Source organism: Ambystoma mexicanum, chromosome 11, assembly GCF_040938575.1.
Source record: "Ambystoma mexicanum isolate Mex_15411 chromosome 11, UKY_AmexF1_1, whole genome shotgun sequence".
Lineage (NCBI taxonomy): Eukaryota > Metazoa > Chordata > Amphibia > Caudata > Ambystomatidae > Ambystoma > Ambystoma mexicanum.
In genome coordinates this window covers 1,017,752,925-1,017,776,720 of record NC_090934.1, presented here as the reverse complement: position 1 = coordinate 1,017,776,720, position 23,796 = coordinate 1,017,752,925, and the positions used below count along the sequence as shown (strand labels likewise).

The following is a 23,796-nucleotide window of genomic DNA, read 5'->3' as shown; positions in this document are numbered from 1 at the left end:
CATCCCTTGGGAGACGGATTACTTATTTGTGCTCTTGATGTGGTGTCATTATACACAAGTATCCAACACACCAAGGGACTGGAAACAACAGAATCTTTTCTAAAAACACGATCTATTTCATATCTTAATCAAAATAATATGATCTTAGAGATGTTAAACTTTGTTGTATCAAATAACATCTTTCTATTCAATAAGATTATTTACAGACAAGAACAGGGGACGACCGTGGGTGCCAAATTTGCCCCTCCATATGCAAATTTATTCATGGGCCATTTCGAACTGAATCACGCATGTCAGCACCAAGCATTTAGTGAAAACAAAATTGTGTATTGGGGCCGCTACATCAATGTACTTGTAATATGGAATGGGAATAAGTACAACATCAAATTTACAGAAAAAATCAGCACCAAAGAAATAGAATTTCTAGATCTACTATTATACACAGATGGGGAAAAGATACTAACGGATTTATATATCAAACCAACAGCAGTTGATAACAAGCTACATGCACAGAGCGACCATGCAAAACACACCATAAAGAATATACCATATGGAGACATACTCAGAGTTAAACGAAACTGCAGCCTGGACACAAAGTATCAAAGACACCTAACTGAGTTAAAAGAAAATTTCCTACAGAGAGGATACAATGAAGACTCCTTAAATCATGCTATAAGGAAAGCAGAAAAAGTAGCAAGAACTAGCCTCTTAACGGAAAAACAAAAAACTGGAAAGAAAGAAATGAAAATGCATTTCATTACAACATTCAGCAGTGAAATTACCAGTGTGAAGAAAATACTCAACAAACATTGGAATATTTTACAAATAGACGACACATTAAATACCTTTATTGAAGAGAAACCTACAATGGTATACAGAAAGGCACCAACTTTAAAGAAAAAACTTAGTCCAAGTCACCTAAGGAATCCAGTGAAAAACAACCTTAGTAGCTTTTTGAAAGTGCCGGCACCAACAGGATCATATAAATGCAGCAAGTGCACCATCTGCCCTCAAATGCTTAATGGCACCAAACAATTCAAGCTACCAACTGGGAAAATGCAAGACATTAAACAATTCATAAATTGCAGAAGCAAATACGTAATTTATGCAATACAATGTATCTGTGAATAGAAATACATAGGCAGTACAATAAGGGAACTCAAGACACATATATCGGAACATTTCAGAGCAATTAAAAATGGAGATGCCAGGTATCCAATGACTACTCACTTCACCCAAGAACATAGCCAATTAGACATCAGATTCTTTGGAATTGAAAAAATAGACCAACCAGAAAGAGGAGGAGATAGAGAACTTCTATTACGGAGAATGGAATCAAAATGGTTTTGCATTATGGACATATGCCATACTGGACTGAACACGGAACCTGAGATGGCATATTGGCTTTAAAGAACAAAACCCTGCATGACTACACTAGAACTTCAAAGAAAAACTTTTTTTGAACACATAAAATATCTTGTTTCTTTTTGCATTTTTTCATTATTCCTTTTTTTATTTTTTTCATTCTTTTTCTCCTCCTTGCACTGTTAGTATGCAATAGCAGCCATTTGCAGGTTAGACTGCTACAATCTTTGATGTTTTGCATATATTTTGTACCCTCCATTTATCATTTACCATGCATCCAATCATCGCTTACCTTTACTCTCATTCTTTTTCTGTACTTTCTATTCAGTTTATTACTTCTTTCATTTTTGGAATGTCATAATAATCTATATTCAACAAATATTGAGATGTTAAAAAAATGTAGAAAACTGCTAACTAAAGTCAGTAATGTCTAAGTACAAATGGTATAATATGCCCCTTTAAGATGGCCGTGACTCGTTTATATACAAGTTTGAAGTTACCGTGGAAACTTCATGGTGACACACCAATTGGTGCCGAAAAACACAGTATCATGAAGCCAATTAATACTCATTCACATATGCTAAAAGCAGATATAAATATACGTTACTTATTAGTTGGTCGCTTTCATATAGAATAATGGAATAATACAAACACAGTTCGCTGAACGAACCATTATCCCAAAATGGCCGCCGCACGTTTCTACAGGTATGACGGCATTGCAGTACGCTTACGCAATGACGTCATTACGCGCGATGCAGAACGGCATATAAATGAAAGGATTTGTCAGTGCTTGATCCATCCAGAATCGTGGAGGAATCAAGGCAATCGCACCTTGTAGATGGATCTGCACCAACCTAAACATAAGGTAAAACTTAGACTGTAGATTTACTTACCTTATTTTTTGGATTCAAATTTTTTCCTAAATACTAATGGCTACCACAGCCTGGATTTTGTTGAACCTGGCAAGTTGTACCCTACATTAAATTAAAGCAATTGTTATATGCAATCTGAAGCACTGAAATGTAATAAACTCTAGTCAAACAGAGTTGAAGAAAAGGGATTAGGGAAAAAAAAGCTCTGTGAACACTATACTTGCATAGAAATGAAGTTATCTATAGCTTTTCAAAGAAATCCAGAACCTAAGCATAATATACTAAATAAACTCTGTGCACCCATTCTTTCAGATTTCAAAATGAAAATCTGAATTTTCCTGTAAAAGTGAAGGATAATACAAACCAACAATACTAAACAATATTGTGGAAGGAAGAAAACAATAATAAGGGTGAGTTGTCCTCTTCCATATAGATATGACATATGTGGTATTTCTATTTTATGCAATTGCTAACCAAAAATAGAAAATACTTCTGAATATTTATATAGGAAAAAACATTATGTTCTTTAGTTTATTTAGAAATCTCTCCTGAAAAACCATAGCCAAAGCTATGGGGAAACACGAGTTGGGAGATTAACCAATGTCAGAAGGATGATGAATGTATGGAACTAATACATGGAATAAATTGAAACATTTACAGGAGATTAACCAATGTCAGAAGGATGATGAATGTATGGAACTAATACATGGAATAAATTGAAACATTTAGAATATTGACTACTATATTTTTTTTATTTGTGCAAGGGTGTTGTAGAATTTGGTATCGAGAGATCTGGGTTACAATCCTGTATTCCCGAAAATGTTGTGGTGCTAGGAAAATCACTTTACATCTTGTTGCCGCAGCACACTTATCGGGAAAAAATAGACATTTGCAAAATGGATACCACTGTAAGAAAGAAGTGATACACAAAATCTAAGGAAAGGTAGCCTTTCTGGTTTAGATGCTGTGATGAATCTGATGGTGTCAGCACTCCTTTCCCTGAGGTACCCTCTGCCCATGTGGCCAGGGGACCGCAACCACTACCTGATCCTGACCCTGGGGGCGCTATATGAGGAAGGATCACATGGGGAAGGTGACCCTTGGGAGGATGGCACAACATCATGCGAGAAGGTTACATACACCCACCCCCTTCCCTTTCGGGGATGTTCCTTCCTTTCCTGAGGCACTGACTGACGGCCTACTGTGGTACTCTTCCCCAGCCACTTCCCAGACCTACTTCAGGCATTCCCCAATATGTTCCAAGAAGTAATATACCAGCGACTGAGATGAGAAAGAGTGGCAAAACAGTGAAGAGACTAAGACTGGAAAACCAACGCTACGGTCTAGTCGTTGGAAATTGTTTGAAAACGTCAGGAGATTTAAATCTGCCATAGCTGACATGCAAGGCAACAAAGTAAAGAGGCTGTATGGTGCAGTGGCCTCTGTGAACGCTGATCCAGATGCTGAAGAGAAGATGACCCTAGGAAGCGGGGAGACAGTGAATCTTGGTGCAGGGAGAAACCGGACTGCAGTAAGCCTGCCACCTGAAACCGCAAAGCAGCAGAGATCGCACACAGCAAAATCGGCGAAGGCGCAGCGGCTAACCGGATGCACAGCAACTCAACAACCTGAAGCAAAGCAGAGAAGCATGATAACACTTCAGAGTAACCGATAAGCCCAGGGAAGACAGATGTGTTACCGGATAACCTAGAAGTGTATGCTGCATTACGAAAGCAAAGCAAGAGATGCAAAACGTAGCCTGTAGAGAAAGTAACATTAATGAGAGTTCCACAACAACTTGGTCGTTGAACCCATACATAAAGGAGAATCCCTTATATTTTAATAGTCTGGTGAAAGGGGCAGAGACCCAAAGCAGGAAAGTGAATATTGAAAGACTTTTGCAAACAAGAGCTGTTAATCCAACATTTGGCAAATATTATATGGATGAAGAGAGAGACAATTTCATGCAAGTCCTGGCAGGATAGTATACCAGGCAAGGCCGAGTATTTTTGAGAGGAATTATGAATCAAACATTTTGAAATATTCCATGGAAGTCCTGGCTGCAGAGTACACCCGAAAACGCCAAGTCTTTGAAAGCAAATATTTAAGAAACTGCATAGTCCTTGCAGGGGAGTATACTAGGCAAACTCAAGATGTTGAAAGAGACTGTGAATCAAGTGCAAGTCCTGACAGGAGAATATACCAGGACAATTCACGTACAAGTTACACACCTCAGTAAAGAGGAGAATCTCAAGGAAGATCCATGCCCTTTAGTTTGTGAATTGTAGTGAAGGTAAAGGAAAACCTGGCAGGGAAGTATACCAGGTAACCTGCGAGTCTGGGACCCGCACTTAATTGTGATATCATAAATGAGAAACTCTACGATATATGTTCTTGGGATTATTTAACTATCTTCAAAGTGGTAAAGAGGAAACCTTGGTAAAGAAGCCATGCCCCGGAACTGTGAACATGCAAAGAGAAGAGTTACCTGCTTGGGTTAAAAGGAACTTAATGATTCTTTGACACTTTTGTTCTGCTAAAGAGACATCTGTGGAAGGGAGCCATTCCCTGCAACTGTGAATATCATTCAAGAGGAACTTTTGGTTGGATTTATTCCTTTGATGGATTTGAACATTTGAGCACTTTGAGAACCAGAGACATTGCCCCTGTACACCTTAGAATTAGTTTTAGATTGTGAGGGCCAGAAAATGCTTTCGAAGACGGGACATATTTCTACTTTGGACATCTTGACAAAAGACAGAGCCATTAGTTTGGTTTAGGTAGGGAAACTACAACAGAAAGGAAGATGGGTGGGACTTAGAAGTATATGTTGTCATCCTTCCCCTGACTTTTGCCAAGCACTCTGATTCTGACCTGAAGCATCACTGAAGATTGTTGGTGGGGACCCAGGATTGGTTCATTAAGGATGGCTAAGTCTGCACCAATCACTGGGGCCCGTTTGGCTTTAAGAGAGGGCTGAGACCCCCACTGATCAGATCATATGAAGACTTCAAATGGAACAGGAAGGACTCATTTGGAACCGAGCTAAAGGTACAGTCTACCTTCCATCTTCCGCCAGTGAAGGAAGGCCAGGAGTTCCAAGAGGGAAGCAAGATTCCTCCCCTATACATCTCCCAGGGAACAGCAGGAGATACCGAACTCAGAGGACCCATCCAGCAGCTCCAGAACTGGTACCCAGCCAGCACACAGCTTGCAATGCTAGGTTCTGACAGCAAGCTTCCTAGGTGGGAAGTGCCGTAGTCTCTGGACAAAGGACAAGGTTGTTGCCTGATAAAACCCTCCTGAGCTTTGGGCTGTCCGCCTTGAAGGGACACGAGCCCTGCGAAGAAGATACGATGAGTGCCACTCGCGCATCATCCAGCGTCCATCTTTTTAAGGACAATTTTGAGACAGTAGAGTCCTCGAACCGCATCCGGCTGCACCGCTGACTGTTGTCACGCCGTAGTCACCAGAGCCGTCCGAGACGCCTTGACCAGCATTCCAGATCCGCCGACCAGCACAGAGATGACGATTTTTGGCCCTGAGCCACCGCACCGGACAGCCTTCAGGCATCCATCCAGACTCGCTTGCTGAACTGCCTGCTGCCTGGTACCGGCAGCTGTCTCCCGCCACCAACTCTGTCTCATGGCCTGGGAAGCACCCTCGAACCACCTCTACGCTGTCGAGCACCAAGAACTTCTTCAGCACCAGGTATATTGCAGTTCTTCCCCCTGGTCCTTCTCTGAAGGCCCCTAGAGACCGTTACGACTTTATGCCCTTTTGGTGTTGAAACCAAATAACCTTGAACAGTAAGACTGATTGCTTTACCAACTACCCTCCTGTCAGTATCCCGAGTGCACCACTTTCTTTCCTGAAACGGTCTGTCCTCTGTGTTCCTTTACAGTGGGTTGTAATTGTAGTGTGCTAGAACTGTAAAGTAGATATTTTTATATAACCTTTACTGGACAGTCTCTTTAATCATTGGGTAATAATTGTATTTTTGCTGTGTTGCAACTAACCAACAATCCACGACCTTGCAGAGATAAGCCTGTTGTTCATCCAAGTTACCAAAATTGGACAAGGAGGTCTTTCACTTGTATTATAATCTGTTCATATCCCTTCTGGTGTACTAGAGGTGTGGGGTTGATTGATGGTTTAGAAACCGATATTCATCCCTGGACCACTGGTGCCCCGGAAGTTGATTCGTCACACTGGGGAACCCTCAAATTTGAAAAGTAGCAACCGAGCCTCGGATCCATCAGTAGCTACAGAAAGATCTATCTGGTTCGACCTTTGTAGTAACAGGGAAGAAGTGATACAACTCAGAGAAAGAATGCTAACACCCACTGACCTGGTTGTAGTACCCACCAACACGTGTATATAGGGTTAACCTCTAAATCTGGCCTAGCTTGGCAGGTATGGCCTAGGCGTCATAGATCCTGATCATAGGGGTGATATAAAGGTGCTACTCCAAAATAATGGGAAAAAGCCTATCGAGTAAAACGAGGAGGATACAGAGCTCATGGTATCCTAGAAAATGTTTTGTTCATCAAGATGAAAGAAGTTAAGGAGACAGATAAAACTGAAAAGGGGGCTTTGGTGAGGCAGAGGAAAAGTCCTCAGCGACTGGTGAGGAGATGGAGACCATTCCTGATTTAGCCTTTGCTCAAAGGAATGACCCCTTGTTAGCAGAGGCCGTTCTATAGGTAGTGCCTGAAGAGGAGGGAAGATTAAAAGGGGAGCCATTCTTCTTTCGGAAACCGGGGCTACTTTACAGAGGCAATCTCAGTTCCAAACATACTCCTATGACCCAGACTATGGTGATTAAAAATCATAAAAGGATGGTACTAGAGAGTTCCCACTCCCATTTAACAGGTGGTCACCTAGGAACAGCTAATACCCAGGGGAAAACATCCTAAACTGGTTCTATTGTCCGGGAATCTATGCTGATGTGAAGAATTGTGTAATCGCATGTTCCCTATGTTAAGACTAGCTCCCAAATACCTACCCCTGCTCCACTACAACCTTCACCTATTATTGATGTGCCCTTTTCTCACATAGGCATGGTCATAGTGGGGCCCCTTGAGGCATCTAGGTTGGGAAATCTGTACATATTAATAATTGTGGATTACGCCACTCGATACCCAGAGGCCTTTCCTTTACGCATCAATACGTCCCAACAAATTTTGAAACGCCTAATCGCATTTGTTTCATGAGTCGGTTTCCAGAAAGAGATCCTAATGGATCAAGGGACTACTTTCATGAGTCGATTAATGACAGAAGTAAAGGACATTCTCTGCATTAATACTTTTAGAACCTCGGTCTACCACCCTGTGCAGTAGCACTTTTGAGAGTTCGTGGAATAGGATTACCATAATAAATGTTCTTGGGCCCAAATAACCAGACAGACTCAAAGAATATGGCAAAATACTACCTTATTATCAGTTCAATAAAATAGAGAAACCTGGCAAACAACAAATCGTAGTCCACACATTCTCGATTACATTTCAGTTACACAAAGGCTTTATACCTCGATGTGCATCAGTTATGACATCATCCTACATGTCAAATAATAAAACCTACCGTACAGAGGGATTGGTTAGTGGAACATATCTACTTATAGTTTCTGTAAGTGTTGGTAACCGCATTGGCTGACCCTTCTCTGGCAGGCATGCCTTGAACTTCCCTCGAGCTACGTATAATACAGATTATAACGGCGGATTGGCACCTGCAACAATGTATGCTCACCATTGCATAGGCCCTCTGGTTGGTTGGTTGGTATTCTGTCCCAACCTTAGACATTCGACTCGTTAGCAGCACATATTCAAAAAACGAAACCCAGGTGCCGAGAACAACGTCGGACTACTGCCCACTTGCCCAATTAGTCTACCATCTCTCATCAGCCAATCCTTCAGCCAAGGCTTCTCCTTTGTACTTGACCTTGCTAGATGTCCTCTTCTCTGGAACCTTTAAGGGAGTGTAGGTACATCACTATCCTCAGTTAGAGCCTAATGAATGGGCCTTGTTTTCAAGCCTTGAATTATGGATGAAGAGACAATGATTTTGTCCTTCCCGTCTTTCCATTTAGTACTATTTGACTCAATTATCCTGGGTGTCATAACTCACTTTGGCCACTGGAGACTTGGGTTCTCCATTTCGTATATGCTTTCTGCATCTTTAATTGTTCAGTCCTTTGTATTTACAAATGTTTGCTCATTTACTTAATCTAGGAGAAATATATCCTGTGTATGTTGCTTATCCTTGTTAACTCCCATTGTGCTCTGCAATTGCTTCTTGCTGTGGCATCCTTTATCTCTGGCCAACAGATATTCTTTGTTCATGCACAAATGTACTTCCAGCATCTGTCAACTCTTCAGCCATGGTCTCTCTCCTACGAGCTTTTCGCCTACTTTTATTCAGAGACAAAGTCCACCTTTTCCAGATGGCCGCTTTACCTGTTTTATATTTTCTACTGCAGCAAGCTTCTATGTGACTCATCTACCTTGCGTTTCTGCCTATATACATTTACTACTCATCTGGTTACTTATATTTTGTATATATATATATATGGTTTCTTCTCACATGTATGTAGGCTTACTCTTGTTTCTTCAGTTACATTTTAGTTCTTTAAGTATTCTTATACCGTTTCAATGCATCATCGTGTCTTCTCCTTATTACATCACTTTGCGCCTGTCGGATTTCCTTTAAAGGTCTTTGATATTTAGTGGTGTCTGCAAATCTCCTGCTACCACTTCAGTTCAAGGGTACATTCAGTACAGTTGTCTGAGTGCATAACGTCTCTCATACACCCAATGCAGTATTGGAATAATACCTGGTGTCATGCCCAGTGTCTTCTTGTTCTTCATCCAATATGTCGGATGTGAGGGGGCGGGTTCTATCAGTGATGTTCACATCTGCTTCTCTACAACCCACAAACTGACGGATTAGTGGAACATTTCAATAAAACTCTTTAAAATGTTATTCCTAAATTGGTGGAAGCCTAAAGTAAAAATTGGGATGTTATGATCCCCTGGGCCCTGTTTGCCATCATCTGGAAAATGTCACAATCCTCCACATGGTTTTCACCATTTGAGTTGCTGTATGGTAGGGAACCACGGGATGTCCTTGTTATGTTGAGGGAAACCTGGGACGAGAGAGAGGAAGCCCTTACGCCACTCTCACAACTGCTCAAAGGCTGAAAGAACATATGGCCACTGTAAGAACAATAGTCCAAACCCTCCTTACTGAAGCTCAAGAAACCCAAAAGACCTATCAGGAAAAAAGGTTTGACTTGAGTCTTTTTCTATTGGGCAAAAAGTCCTTGATTTCCAACCAACATCTAACAATAAGATGTTGTCCAAATAGCAAAGACCGTATGAATTAATTGAACAAACTGGGCCATATAACTATAGAGTATCCCAACCAGACAGGTGGAATAAAACCCACATATATCATATAAAGCTCTTTAAAGAGTGGCGAGAGGATCCTCTCGAACACACAACTGTGGTGCTGACTCGTCTCTTGACTGACGAGTCGGATGAAGATAATTTGATTCCTTCCCACCTATCCTGACCCAAAAACAAGACCTACAAGACCTCCTAAAGCAGTTTACTGATGTCTTTAAGAATGAACCAGTGGGAGTAAAATGGGTTTTTCACTACATTCGCACATCCCCAGGAAAAGTTGTCCATTTAAAACCCTATCAAATCTCTGAAGCAAGAAAGAAAGTGGTCATACAGGAAGTGGAGAAGATGCTGAACTCTGATATAATTGAGCCATCCCAGAGTCTTTGGTCCTCTCCGATTATACTTGTTGCCAAGCCAGATCGATCATGGAAATTCTGCATCGATTTCAGAAAGGTAAACGCGGTGTCCCAATTTGATAGTCATCCTGTGCCAAAGATAGATGACCTAATTGATTGTTTGGGAGCAGCTGTTTTCCTCTCCATGATCAATCTGACTAAAGGTTTCTGGCAAGTACTGGTCAATCCTGAGGACAAGTGGAAAAAAGGCCATCTCCACCCCTATTGGTCTCTTCCAGGTATTATCCTTTGGCCTGCACAGGACACCAGACCCATTTCAAAGGTTAATGGACCAATTTCTTCTGCCATATTCCTCTTTTTACAGGGCATATTTTAATGATATCTTTATTCATAGCAGGTCATGGGAAGAACTATGCACCACCTCTATCTAGTCATCAGAGCCTTAAGAAAAGCGGGCCTTCTCCCAAGCTCAAACAAATGTCACTTGGCACAGTCAGCAGTCAAGTATCTTGGTTTCTTTGTGGGAAACTGACTTATTCAGCCCAGAGACAAAAGGTGAAAGTGGTACAAGCTACCCCAAGTCCAAGACCAAGAAAGATCTGAGAGCCTTCTTAGGGTTAGAGGGATATTACAGATGGTTCATTCCCAGTTATTCTACAATCACCTCCTGCCTCACTGAAAAACCTAAGAACGCAGAGTATCAAAAGATAAAATGGAACCCTAAAGATCAAAGCTGTTTTGACAAACTTAAAACAATCTTATGTAGTGAGCTAGTACTCAAAGTAGCCAACTTTAATTAGTTTGTTTTATAAACTGATGCCTCACCTGTCAGACTAGGGGCGCTCCTTTCCCAAAATCGTGATGGCATTGAACACCCAATACTTTGTATCAGTAGAAAACTTTACCCAAGAGAAAATAACTATGCCACAATTGAGCTTGAGGCTGAGCTATAAAGTGGGCAATGTCCTACTTAAAGTACTACCTTACTGGTATAATATTTAGGCTGGTTACCGATCACTCTCCACTGACATGGATGAGCCTATGTAAGAACACTGTTTGGGCGCTACTGAGTTTACAGTGATCTAATATCTGTCCTGATTGACCGTTATTTACTTTATTTCCAGTGCCAGATGGTGACATGCAGCCCTATTGTTTTACGGTTTAACATCGAAAAGGAAAAGATCCTTTGGTGATGGGACAGAAGCACTGTATAGTGCTTAGCCATCTACACATACAATGTGCCTCCTCATCCAACCATAACCTACCCGTCATATGGGGATTTGATCCACTAACCTTCTCATTTTCCCTACTGCTACTCTCTTGCCCACATCGTCTCCCATCCCTCTCATTCATACCTCGGATAAAAGGCATAATGCCACAGCAACCAGATCCACTACAATCTTATCTACCTGTCTTCTTTTCCCAGAAGCAAACCACCCCCCTGATCTTCCTGTCCCCTTAGGGACCTCTCCCTTGAACTCTGGAATCGCCAATTACTCTGGAAATGAGCCTTCTTCCCGTCTGACCTCCTTTGACGCCCCCTACCAACCCTGTGTATCTGCATTGGCCATTATAAGAGCATGAAGTAGCCCTCGTCACTCGGCCACGCATCCAGAACCTTCTACTGTCTTCCATGTTCCACATGTGGACAAGAGAGGGAGTGGAGGCCGCTTCATGAGTCGACCTCTTTCCCCTTCTTCCTTTAAACCTACCAACCTCTCCTGTTGTAGTCATCCATCTACCCCAGCAATTTAAATTCCTGTCTTGTCCTCCTACTGAGTTCCAACCCTCCGAAACATTGATTCTATTTATGGTGGGCTTCAACCTTCTGAATGCATCCAGCGTAACTTTACCTGTTCCTTCTACTGTCTGCTTCACCACTGCAAGCCACCGGCTCGCATTCTTAGCAACATGCTTGACCTCATTTTCTTCTCTTCCCCCATCAAATGTACTGCCTCCACCCCTGATCCCCTTCACTCTGACCATTCCCTCATACCCGTCTGCATCTGTACCCCTCTGCTCCCCCCACCTCTCCATCAGCACTTGAAAACTCAAACCAGACTCGCTTGGATCCTGTCTTGCCAAAATCGGGTCCTCCTGCCAAGCTCTTGCCCCTCCCCACACTAGCTCTGAAAAGTCCTTGAATTCAGCTCTAGCCTCTCTTTTGGAGCATGATTATCCAATCTGCTCCTTCACTCCCCATCACCCCCAGCCTTGAATCTACCCCAAAGATTCGACAGCTGATGACCATGCACCTTCACACGGTCTGCTCATGAAATTCCAATTGTCCCACTCTCATTGGCTCTCATAAGGAATCCTATTTTGCCCTTTCCCCTTCTCTAGATACTGCTAAATCCAAGCACTAAACCAGCCTCCTCATATGTATCTGCTTCCATCATCACAAGGTACTGTGAACCCTCTGGGCAATGCTGCCACCCAACTTATCCCTGTTTGATCATCTCCTTTCCCTCTGCTGAGGACTTTTCCCACTATTTCTCCCAAGTCGCCATACTCTCCCTCCTCCTCACCTCCCGCCAACCCCAGTCGCTCTCTACTCACCACCCACTCCAACAGGAAGACTGGTTGATTCGTTATTTTGTTTCATACAGCATGGATTTAGCCCCACACAGCATCTGAGAGCTTTAAAATGAGACATTCAGTGTGTTCAATCCTCCAGCTTAACCTCCTGGACCTCTACCGTGTTTCCACCTGTAAATAATTGTAAAGTTCTGTAAATTACTGTATATCTAATTGTTGGACTGTTTAGCCTCCACATGGTCTACCTCAAATGCCTGGTGCATGCTTAAAATTTAACAAAATTGTGAGATTCCCTCTACTAAGAGGGAACATGGCCAGATAGCCTATTCTCTGGGTTGGTTCCCACCCGGGAGGGTCTACAACCACGGCTGAGCTCACTGCACCCTTCACAGAGGAGAAATAGCCATTTCTATTTCAGTCTGGACCCACCCACAAGGACAGTCCAGCACTGAAATGTTAGGCAATTGTCTCCTGAACAAGAGTACCAAAACCAACCCCACTCGCTTCTGCCTTGTTTGGGTCATCAGTGAGGTGAAGATGTGCCAGTCTGGCACATAGAGCAAAGGGTCCATGTTGTATTATCTTTCTAATTAGGGTGACACCCTGAGTGTTTCAAATGTACCTGGTGCGTGCTCACCTGATATTTCAATGAACCAGTTTTGTAAAACAACCAGAAATGTACAGAGCTTCTATTTGTATTATCTTAACTAAATGGATACATCAAAATAAATGCTGGTCTCTCGGAGACCCAAGCCTCTTGGACAATCCACCAGCTTCCCTTACAGCCTTCTGAACTGGGGTGTTGCTTCATGAGTTCCTCTCCTGGACATGTGGTCTCTCCAAATCTGGAGGCCTGCGCCTTTCTAGGATTTTGCACCCTTTACTAACTCAGCTGTCTTCTCTTTCTTTAGACCGGGCGCATCGAGCCGAACTTCCCCAAGGTGTGTGGCCACCAAGGCAACGTGCTGGACATCAAGTGGAGCCCTTTCATGGAGAACATTATTGCCTCATGCTCCGAAGACACCTCAGTGAGTTCATGCATTACCCCAGATGGTGGAGTAGGGAGGTGGTCTAATGTTCACCCCTTTTCCCCCTCACAGCCTTAGGCCACTCTTCCCTTTTTAACATGGGGCCTAGCATTTCCCCTGTCCCTTTTCCCATTATTTTGAACTGGCTACATTTTTGCAGAAAACATACTTCCCCATTCGCCTCTCTCCCACACCATTTCTTATGATGGCTGCATTCCTGAGCTCTTAATTCTCACATCAGCAACAGGAGAAGGGGGGCACCAGGCTCTTAACTGATCACCACCCCCAATAGCCCACCCCACTCCCGCACTTATGGCAGGAGACATTTGTACCATTCCACGTGCAGTTTCGATTTTGGCCTTTCACTTTACTGCAGCTCAATACTCAGGTAAGACATTTTTACTTGCTGTCCTCCATGATAGCTCAGTTTGGGTGTATGCAGTGAATGAGTATATGTGAATTGCTGGACTGTGGAGATGGGTGGAACCTGTACGTTGACCCAGAGAGACCTTTATCCGGATAAAGTACCAATTCTGCCCTGGGTTTTTGTATATATATAAGGAAGGGTGGCAGGGGCGCTACCCTGGGTGCAAGCTGCACTGAGCTCAAACAGTCCAAAGATGTTCTCCTCCTAGTGCGCTTTCATGCCTCATGCCTTTCATGCCCATGCATGTTTTTAAGAGGGGGACACACAGGAGATCCTTGAAGCACATGACCAATATCTGTGTGGGAAGTAAAATGTGGAAATTGTGAGGAAGGAGTATTGGTTTGACGCCAAAGGAGGATCTGTGGGATACCGGAAGGGAAATGTTCTTGCACAACCATGGCCGGAACATTCTATCCTCATCCTGCAAGACAAACACGCCATCCTCTAATCAAAGGTCCATGAGTAAACGCAGCGCTGGCCACGGTGGGGAGGAGCTTGTCAGGGTTGGTTGTTTCCCCATAACAGGGAAACGTGAAGGGCGAGTGAGGCCCTTTTCCACTCCTCAGAATCCGACTGCACGCACATGGAGCGGTTACAGCACTGATTGGATTGATGGAAGTGCCACATAAACAAGAGTTGGCAAAGCCAACAGTTTAAGCTTTTGTGTGGGGAGGTATAGGAATTTTCCAGGCACTGCAATAAAGGTACTACCTGACCATAAATTGGCAACAGCTATACATGGTGCGATTAACTGGGCATATGGCAACAGTGCCTGGCAAATGTCTGTCTAATGACTATAAACATGCCAACACCTTTGCCTTTGTCAATATTAGTTTTTAACAGGACTTCAGAGCAAGGATCAGATATAAATGACGTGGCTGAAGGCACACTTGGTTAACAGGTTTTTATTAGACTAGCTGGGGATCTACTGCTGCAATGAATCTATTATCTCTGTTTATGGGGACTTTGTGCACGTTTCAACTTATTCCTCTACTTTTGTTTTAAAAAGAAACCATTCCGGAACAGTTTCTTTTTTAAATAAAAGCATAGGAAAGGAGCACCACACCCTCCCGCTCAATTTCGAACACTGGCTGTAGGAGGCGACTCTGCATTAGGCGCTGCAACGATTTAAAAATGCTCGATCCGGAAGGGTGCAGAGTAATCGTCTTAATTGCCCTCTAACTAGAGACACCAATAAGCCTAACATGTCTTTAAGATGCGTGAAAGGAGCAGGGGAGCTCCCGATCAATGACACGGTTTTCCATTCTGCTGGTCTAAGGGCGGTACTAGAGGACAACGTCCCTGGCTTCATCCAACCAGAGGAGACGAGGAGGTTCCTGCCAGGAGTTAAGGCGACTCTGGAGTACTGCTGCAGGTAACTCCTATCAGTGTTGCTTTGAATGACCTGTGGTCGAGGGGGAGAGGGACAACGTAACGAGCTGAGGACATTTTCAGTTTGTTTCAATCAATCAATATGTTTATTCAGATCCATTGGTCCATCAAACACATACAAAAAAACCCCACAGAATTAATACAATCCCTTTCCCGCATTAAAAACCTACACAAAATATCGATAAATCACATTTCTCAACAATATAGAGTAGCAGAATACAAACACTTCATAAAATCCCATACAAAATAATCCATAAAACAAAGTACTTAGTGAGAATACCTAAACTGTAAAATTTCATAATGGCATTAACCAACCTGGAAAACAGGTAGCATAGTGCCCAACTCAGTAGGGGCAATACGACCTCTATACATGTGATGAGTTCCCATGCTTTTGTATCCATTATATTCACATCCCCTTCCTATGATGCATCGCTCTTTTTAGAATGATAATAATGCCCACCCTGTTACAACAGAATGAGCAGTCAAAAGAAATAAGACTGCCGGCCTATTGGAGCGGATATTAGCTTCCCTTCAGACTGGCAGTAAAGTCGACCTGATGCTGTTATATCCAGGCCAGAACAACAAATAGACCCAATCTTCTTTAACGCCACCAAAGTTTGTTTCCTCTCTGACCTCCTCCAACACCCCCTCCAGATCTTTGGTGGATTGTTATGGGAGTTTCTACTGGGGCAATCATTCTCAGAAGTGCACTAAGCAAATACGTATTAACCAGGATTTTCTTACTGGGCAGAGAGGAAAATAAGGAGGCATTGAGTTACTATGCTCTTAAAAGGGATTTGGGTTGTTTGACCAAAGTGTAAAGATTTGCAGCGGAATTGACCTTAGTCAATTTCGCCCCCAAATCTGTTTTCACTTTGGCAAAACAGCCCAAATCATGCCATACTAAAAAAAAAAAAACATCCCCTTCCCCTACTTAACATTTTTCTCCCGCCGCCTCCACTGCTCCGCCTGCACCCCTGCAGCGTCAGATCCGTCCCTCTAACGTGGATTGGATTTGACGCTGCAGGTTGCCTTTTTCTTTTTTGTTTTCTTTTTTATTTGTATTAATCTTTAAGGGGTCGGATGCAGGGACACGCTTGCAACACCCGCTTCCCTTGTTCACTATAATGCCATATGAATGGGAGATTTGATCGCAATGATCTTATTTAATCAAATCTTCAATCAAATCTCTCATTTGAACAACTTTTTTTGGTCAGATTGGGCATTACCGTTAAAAGAGCTATGATGTCATTATTGTCCACTGCCTTCTCTGCCAATCCCCAAGTAGAGGTTTAAAGAAACAATTAAACAAACAAAAAAGATGTTATTGTTGACTAGTTTCATACTTTTTTCCTGGTCAGTGTGCTTGAACAGCCTTAAGAGTACCATCTGCTTCTGCAAATGCTTGGAGCTGCTACCTTATTGGGCATTCAAGTCAAGCACCTGGGAATGCCAATTGAGCGATCAACCAAATGCTCATCAAATATACTCAAGACTTCTTAAGCATGGGTTTTATTGTGTCTCGTTTATGCACGTCCAACAGTCCTGATGTTCGGAAAATCTAATACGTGAAGTAGTTTTAGCTTGATGAAAGGAGAAATGTATTGATAACCCTCTGGTGGAGGACCCAGGGAAGGCCCAGAGCACTGACTGGTTTTATGAGCGTTCAGTTGGTCTGGGGTGAAACAAGAGGAGGGATGAAGGTGCAAGAGTTATGATTTCAATTGTGATATTAAGGTGAATATGGCCCCTTTTGGTTTTTAGAAATGGAATGAAAGATGAATTTAATGAGAGGGATATCGGAGCGGTCAATGCACGGTTGGAGGGGAATTGAACTTATGCATGATGGTGAATGCCTCTTTTGATTATATTTATGCTCAGGCAGTTCTGAGGTCATAATATAGCCTTATTGTTTCAAACCAAGTGGTGGTTTTTAAGACCTCTTTGCACGTTTTGGCGCAGTGATGCTGCAAGAGCAGCCTCAGATACGTTCATTGGCCGACAGCCAATCTTAGCTCCCGACCGAATAGTGGATTGTCTGGTTTCATACAGATGACTTTAGAAGTGGCAAGAGCATCAAAGCCTAGAGAGAGATTCTGGTAATGTCTATATTCTGTTGTCTAGCTTCTGATTTGAGTTATGAAGGAGATCGGGGCCAACACGGGTAATAATGAATTGACCTAGATAGCTTCCAAAGCTTATGTTTTTGCAATCATTTGTAGAGATTGCAAAGGGGGTAGAGTGGCCATCTGAACAAGAGGGAAGCAGTCGGAGGTCGAAGTGGTCTGGAATCTGCCACCATTCCTATACTTTTTCTTCTGCTGAGAACCGTTCCTGAAATGCACGCCAAGAGCATGTTTGCTTTTTGCTACCGCCTTACTGGGGATTCAATTTTCGTCCCCGCTGGATCTGTTCTGACGTCACATCCCTTTGGGCTATCTTGCAGCCGCTGTTTATTTCAATAGCCTTGTCGGGACATAAAGCCCATTCCCAAGCCCCTTCATAGCCCTGCTCCCAAAGTCATCATCGTTTGCGTTCTGCATAATCAACCGATGAATGTGATATTGCTGCAGGCACACCTGCGCATATAGATAATGGGCATTTGAGTAATGTAAAGAAGGCATGGTATCAAAGCAAGACAGACACAAGTGATCACAGTTCAAGGTTGTTAATTAAACTGTAAAATGGGTGAGATAAACGCCTAATCTAAACCTAAATCTAAGATGGGAGCAAGCTATGACCATCAAATAATACAGTCCTTGTAGAGTCTAGTCAAATAAAAAGGGCCTTTTATTAATACAAAATAGTGTGGGGTAATGTTTCACACGAAAAGAAAGAGGTGTTCACAAAATATAAGTCAGGATGTTATGGCCGTGGTCTCCCTTCCCCATGTTTTTAGCACGGGACAAGGCGTGACTCTAGAGCACTACACACTCTGGATTTCTCCAGCACAAGCTTACAGGTCGTTTTTTCTCAGTATCAGGGCCTACTGCGCCTAAGTCTCTTTTATACAAAGTCTCTTGCTTCAGAGGGCCTGATGAGCAAAAACAACAAAATGAATGTTTCTTCTGTTAACCTTTACGTTGGGTGATTACCCACCACCCTTGGATCCCCCTAAACTGGGTTCCGATCCTTCTCTGTCGTCAGCCTCCCTCAGTAAGGCTCAGACCAACCACTCACTGCAGACATCCATCAGTCGGGTTCATACTTGCCATCACAATGTTGCTCCCTTAGCTTTTTCACCGTTCAACAAACAGTCCTTCTAGACCCCTTAAGTTCTTCCCTTTACCTAAGTCTGGGTCTCAGCCCCCAGTCAGGCATTCCTTAAAGCCCCCAGTCAGGCTTTGCACAGTTGTACTATTCAAAAAGTCTTAATGTCTTTTTAAACAACCCCTTCGGTTAAGTGAGGTCCCCCTCAGCCGGCTCAGGCATTCCAAGCACTGGCTAATCTTTAAACGGACACTTCCAAAGGGGGATCTTGTCTCGCAGGGGCACTCTGTTAGCCTACAGAAAGCAAAGGCTTCATACCTTGACAGTTCACCCAGCGTTCCCCTCAGCCGGGTGCAAACGCCTGTTTCACAATATCATAGAACCTCTGCAATGTTTCAAAAACCTTAAATTGTACAAAGGATTTGGCTTGACCCTTGTATGACCATCTTAACACCCTATACCACCCTCAACTATGGCCTCTTGGTATTTGTAGTTTCTTTACTTATAATGTCCAACACAATCTCGTTCTTCAGGAGAGGGGTACGAGCCAGAGACCTTCGACTGAGCGCCCAAGGGGAGCTGGACCACTCTATCTCGGGTACCAAGTTTGTTCTCAAAAAACCTCTTGTCTATTTATCTTCTTAATGTTGCCACTCCAACCTGGAGCTTAACAAAGTCCGGTCAACTATTATGTTCTTCCGACTCACCAGCTGTGCTGAACTCGTTGGCAGTTCCTTTTCTGCTGAAGTCAAGGATGGTACCACGATGACCACCACGTCTCCCCGTCCTGGCTATCAGTGCACGAGGATGCCATGTATCACTGACATCCGTTACACCATTTGCCACCTGTGATTCCCAGTCTTGTGTTGCTTTCATCTGAGGCTTTGCGGGTCTGGGTTGAAAAGGGCAAGGGCAACTCCCTCTTTGACATCTTATCAGGGCTCGCCGCCTTTCTCCTCTATTTGAACTGCCATGCTGAAATGGATGCTTCCTTGTGCGTTCAGCCTTGCTCAGAGTGTGCTCTTGTGATCCACCTTTTATCCCTATGGGGAATTGAAAGGGTAGTTAGGTGTGAGTGGTTGTCGGTAATTGCCTGACTGTGCCTGACCCTTATGTTGGGACATGTCAGGTAAAGGGCTCAGGTTTAGTCTGTATTGGGGGGGTAGAGTTTCTAAGTATCCTACTGGGCAGGATGGGGAAAGGTTGCCATAAGGAAGGGGATACTGCGTCTCAACCTTTTGGTGTTCCACTTCCATGCCCCGAAGAACTCTCATCCAGATGATCCTCCTGCACTTGTCCACCCCCAGGATCTGGATCCAATAGGGATAATCTATAGGCAAGTGTGCGGTTCACAATATTACCATTCGCACGGCGTTCCACTGAGCTGGGCACAAACAGCAGTTTCACAATTCCCTCAGTCGGGTTCACACTTTCCACAGTTCACAATTTCTACATGTGTCAAGGACTTTCGATTGTACAAGGGGTTTGGCTTGACCCTTTTATGACCACCTTGACACCTCACACTGGCCTTCTCTATGGCCTCTTGGTTCTTGTAGTTTCACTATCTTGCTGTTCAATACTTTCTTTGTTCAGGAGAGGGGTACCAGCCAGAAACCTTCGAACGAGCGCCCATGTTGCGCCGGACCACTATATCTCTGGTACCAAGTTCGTTCACAAAAGACCTCTGTATCTTCATCTTCTTACTTTTGCCACTTCAGCCTTGAGCCTAACACAGTCTGGCCCACTACCAGGTTCTTCCGACTCACCGGTTGTGATGAACTCATTGGTGCTTCTTTTGCCGCTGGAGTCAAGGATGGTACCACGATGGCAACCAGATCTCCCCGCCCTGGCTATCAGTGCAGGAGGGTTCCATTTACCGCTGACATCCATCACACCGTTCGTCAGCTGCAATTACTGGTCTTAAGTTTCTTTTGTCAGAGGCTTTGTGGCTCTGGGTTGAACAGGCGAGGGCGACTCCCTCCTTGACTTCCTTTCAGGTCTCACCACCTTTCTCCTCAGTTTGAACTGCCGTCCTGGAATAGCTTCTACCTCGTGCGTTCGGCCTTGCTCAGAGTGTTTTCTTGTTTTCCTTCCTTTTATCCTAGTGCAGAAGGGATAGGGCAGACAGGTGTGTGTAGTTGTCAGCAATTGCCCGACTCTGCCTGACGCTTGTGTTGGGTCATGTCAGGTAAACGGCTCTGGTATTAGTCCGTTTTCTCTCACGGTGTGAGAAAGTGTTTGTGTTGGAAAGGGGGTTTGAGGGGGCAGAGTTTCTAAGTATCCTACTGGGCAGGATGAGGAAAAGGTGTCATAAGGAAGGGGATACCGCGTCTTACCCTTCGGTGTCCCACTTCCACTCCCCGAAGCCCCGCCATCCAGGTGATCCTCCCGCATTGGTCCATCCCCCAGAACTGGATCCAATAGCGATGGCCGTGTCCTGGCCACCTGGATGATAGATCCCGGGGACTAGCAGGTGAGACACCTTCAGGTTTCTCACAGTAATTAAGGGTGGCTTTAGTCTTTGGTGTGCCCCTTAAGAGGTGTGAATGGTTGATTATTAGAAGAGGCAGGGTGTCCCAGGTATGGGTTATAGTTTGTATTGGGGCACGTGTGGGTATGTTGTTGGTGGGAAGTGGGGGTGGTGGGTACAGACCAGCAGAGGACATAGTTCCACTACTTTCTTGTGTGCGCTTCGAGCCCTGGAAGGAGTGTGCCCAAGTGTGGACTGATAACTGTCGAGAAAAATGCAGTCATGGCAGACTGGTGGACTGCTCAAGTGGGGCAGTTACCATGTAGCAAGTCGAAAGGTTTTGGCAAAGACTAAGTAACTTAACCCTTACAAGGCAATAAGGGGAATTAATGGAATAGACTCTAAGGGGCAAGACTACTTTCTTTATATATTAGCAACACACATATGTTGGACTTTGATGTCCTTGGCCACCAACTTTTCCAAAGCTTTAAAAGGCATGGTCCATCCAGCGGTGACCCGGTCAATCATTCCTTCACTATACATAGAATAGCCCGAGCACAAATCCAGACACTCATCCATCCAGACTACGTTTACAATTCCATTATTTTCATCTCTCCATTCACTCGCTCCCTTGGCTGAAGCTCCCTTCCTTTCTTCCAACCCTCCTTTCTGTATCTATTTTCCACCGGCAGACTAAGGTCTGGTGACCCAGGAGGGGGTACACAACACACCCTAAAATCTCAGGCAAGGATAGTCGCTATGAAACCACTACCGTAGTGTTTCAGCGCAGTATAAAACGTAGATAATTCATTTATTAAACCCATCATGTGCTTACCGTCTTTTAATTTCTTCTACCCAGCTATTTAGTCCTCTGTCGTTTCCTTCAGTCCGATTTCGCTTTCTTGCACTCTTCCCTGTCACTCTTTCGCTTTCTCACTCTTGCTACCCCCAGTCCGCTTTTGCTCTCCATACATAACCTTACCCTTGCCCCATTGCCACCCTGTTCACTTCCGCTCTTTTAAGCATAGGCATGCCAGGTGGGGAGGAAATAGGGGCAATTTGCACCCCCTATTTGCTGCGTTGCCCAACCATAATGGGTGGACTACCCCATCCCTGCAAAGAACTCTTTCAGGAGTCTTAAAGGTGCACATTTGCAGCTACTATTTGCCTAGCCTGGGTTCTTTCTTCAGCCTAAAAGCGACACCAAAGGAATAAATGGGCCATGAATATCACTGGGGTCGGAGCAATCGCTATTAAAAGCAGGCTTCGTACATGCTGGCACACTATTTTTTTCAAAATGTGCAGCTTACACCTCCATAGAAAAGAAAACAAATATGTTTCCTAACTGAAATATGCTTCTTAAACTTACATTCACTAGTTTTCTTTCAAAATTTTTTTTTTTTGTCGGACTACCACACAAATACCCTGTGCATTATGTGCCCCTTCCTTTGTGTTTTATCATGAGATATCTTCATAAAGATGTGACCACTTTTGATTTTCACTACAGGAGCAGAAGGTCCGCCGACCCCCATGCAATATATATATGAAAGCGACCAGCCCAACCCATCCCATCCCTTGGCAGAACACATTTTATAAGGAACAGCAAAATGTCATAAGATTTACAGCCAGTTTTAAATCTATAACATCTCAGCAACAGTCACTCAACCTGCAGAGCTACCCTGGTCATCTTCTACTGTAGGAGGTGACTATGGATCCCTTAATTTTCTCAAAATCACTGCATTACCAACAGTGCAGTTCATTTACATGACTTGAAAGACAACAGTATTTCATCTCCAGCCTCACTGAACCCTGTGCATCGATTCATTGAGGTTGTACCAGTGCCGGCTAGCCCAGAATGGGCAAGGTACACAGACCCATGGGTACCCTCGCCCATTATGGAGGAGCTGAGGAACCAGCACAGTGTAAACATTGAGCGCTCACTTAGCTGCTTTTATGCTGCTGAGGGAGTGCTCCGAGGCTGGCTTGACCTGTCAAAGTGAAACGTGGTTTCCATTTGACAGTTCTGTTCCCCAGCCACCCATGTCAAATGGGCCCTGCAAAGCCAGAGACGTGTGCTTCCCCAACCTTGCATGGCCCATTGAGGATACTGGCATGTGCATGAACCAGGAAGCGCGCTTTGTTTTCTGGTTCCTGTTAGTGATACTGGACCTGGAACGCAGGGATGAAACTTCAGGACCGGGACAGAAGGTAAGTTAATTTAAATGTGTGTATGTATGCGTGTATTGTGTGCAATGAGTGAGTGTATGATGGATGCTTGTGGGATTTAATGAGTGTATGCTATGTCTGAATGTTGTGTGAACGTGTGCGTTTGTGGTGGGCAGTGGAGCTGATTTTGGCCAGAGGGGGCTTGTAGCGCCCTCTTGGGCCCCAAGCACCTTACATGCACATGTAATCACATTTCTGTACTGTGAAGGCATCACAAAGTACGACACAGACAACAGACTTGAAGTTCAAGCAAAATATATGTATTAACTTAAATGTCGGGCTGGTTGGAGCCCTAACCTGCCCTATACTAACGTGGGATTCCCCCACCTGAACAAAAAACTAAGGAAAGTCTGAGTCAAAGAGTTCAACTTAAGTCTGTCTGTGGCCAAAACCTATCCTTGCCCTCACAACTTCAGCAAAATAACATACAGGGATGTCAATGTCAAAAGACATAGGGCCTGCAGAACGTTGTCCTATGGCATTGCGCCATTATAAAACACTTCCAT

General features: G+C 43.9%; 1 protein-coding gene across 1 annotated transcript in view; it reads left to right on the top strand.

Moving 5' to 3' along the window:
* The window catches only part of CORO2B (coronin 2B), a 425,059-nt gene that overhangs the window by 320,488 nt on the left and 80,775 nt on the right, over nucleotides 1–23,796 (top strand). Inside the window, exon 3 of the mRNA XM_069624239.1 lies at nucleotides 13,449–13,565. Within this exon, the coding sequence (XP_069480340.1) occupies nucleotides 13,449–13,565 (117 nt within the window). The remainder of the gene's footprint in view (nucleotides 1–13,448; nucleotides 13,566–23,796) is intronic.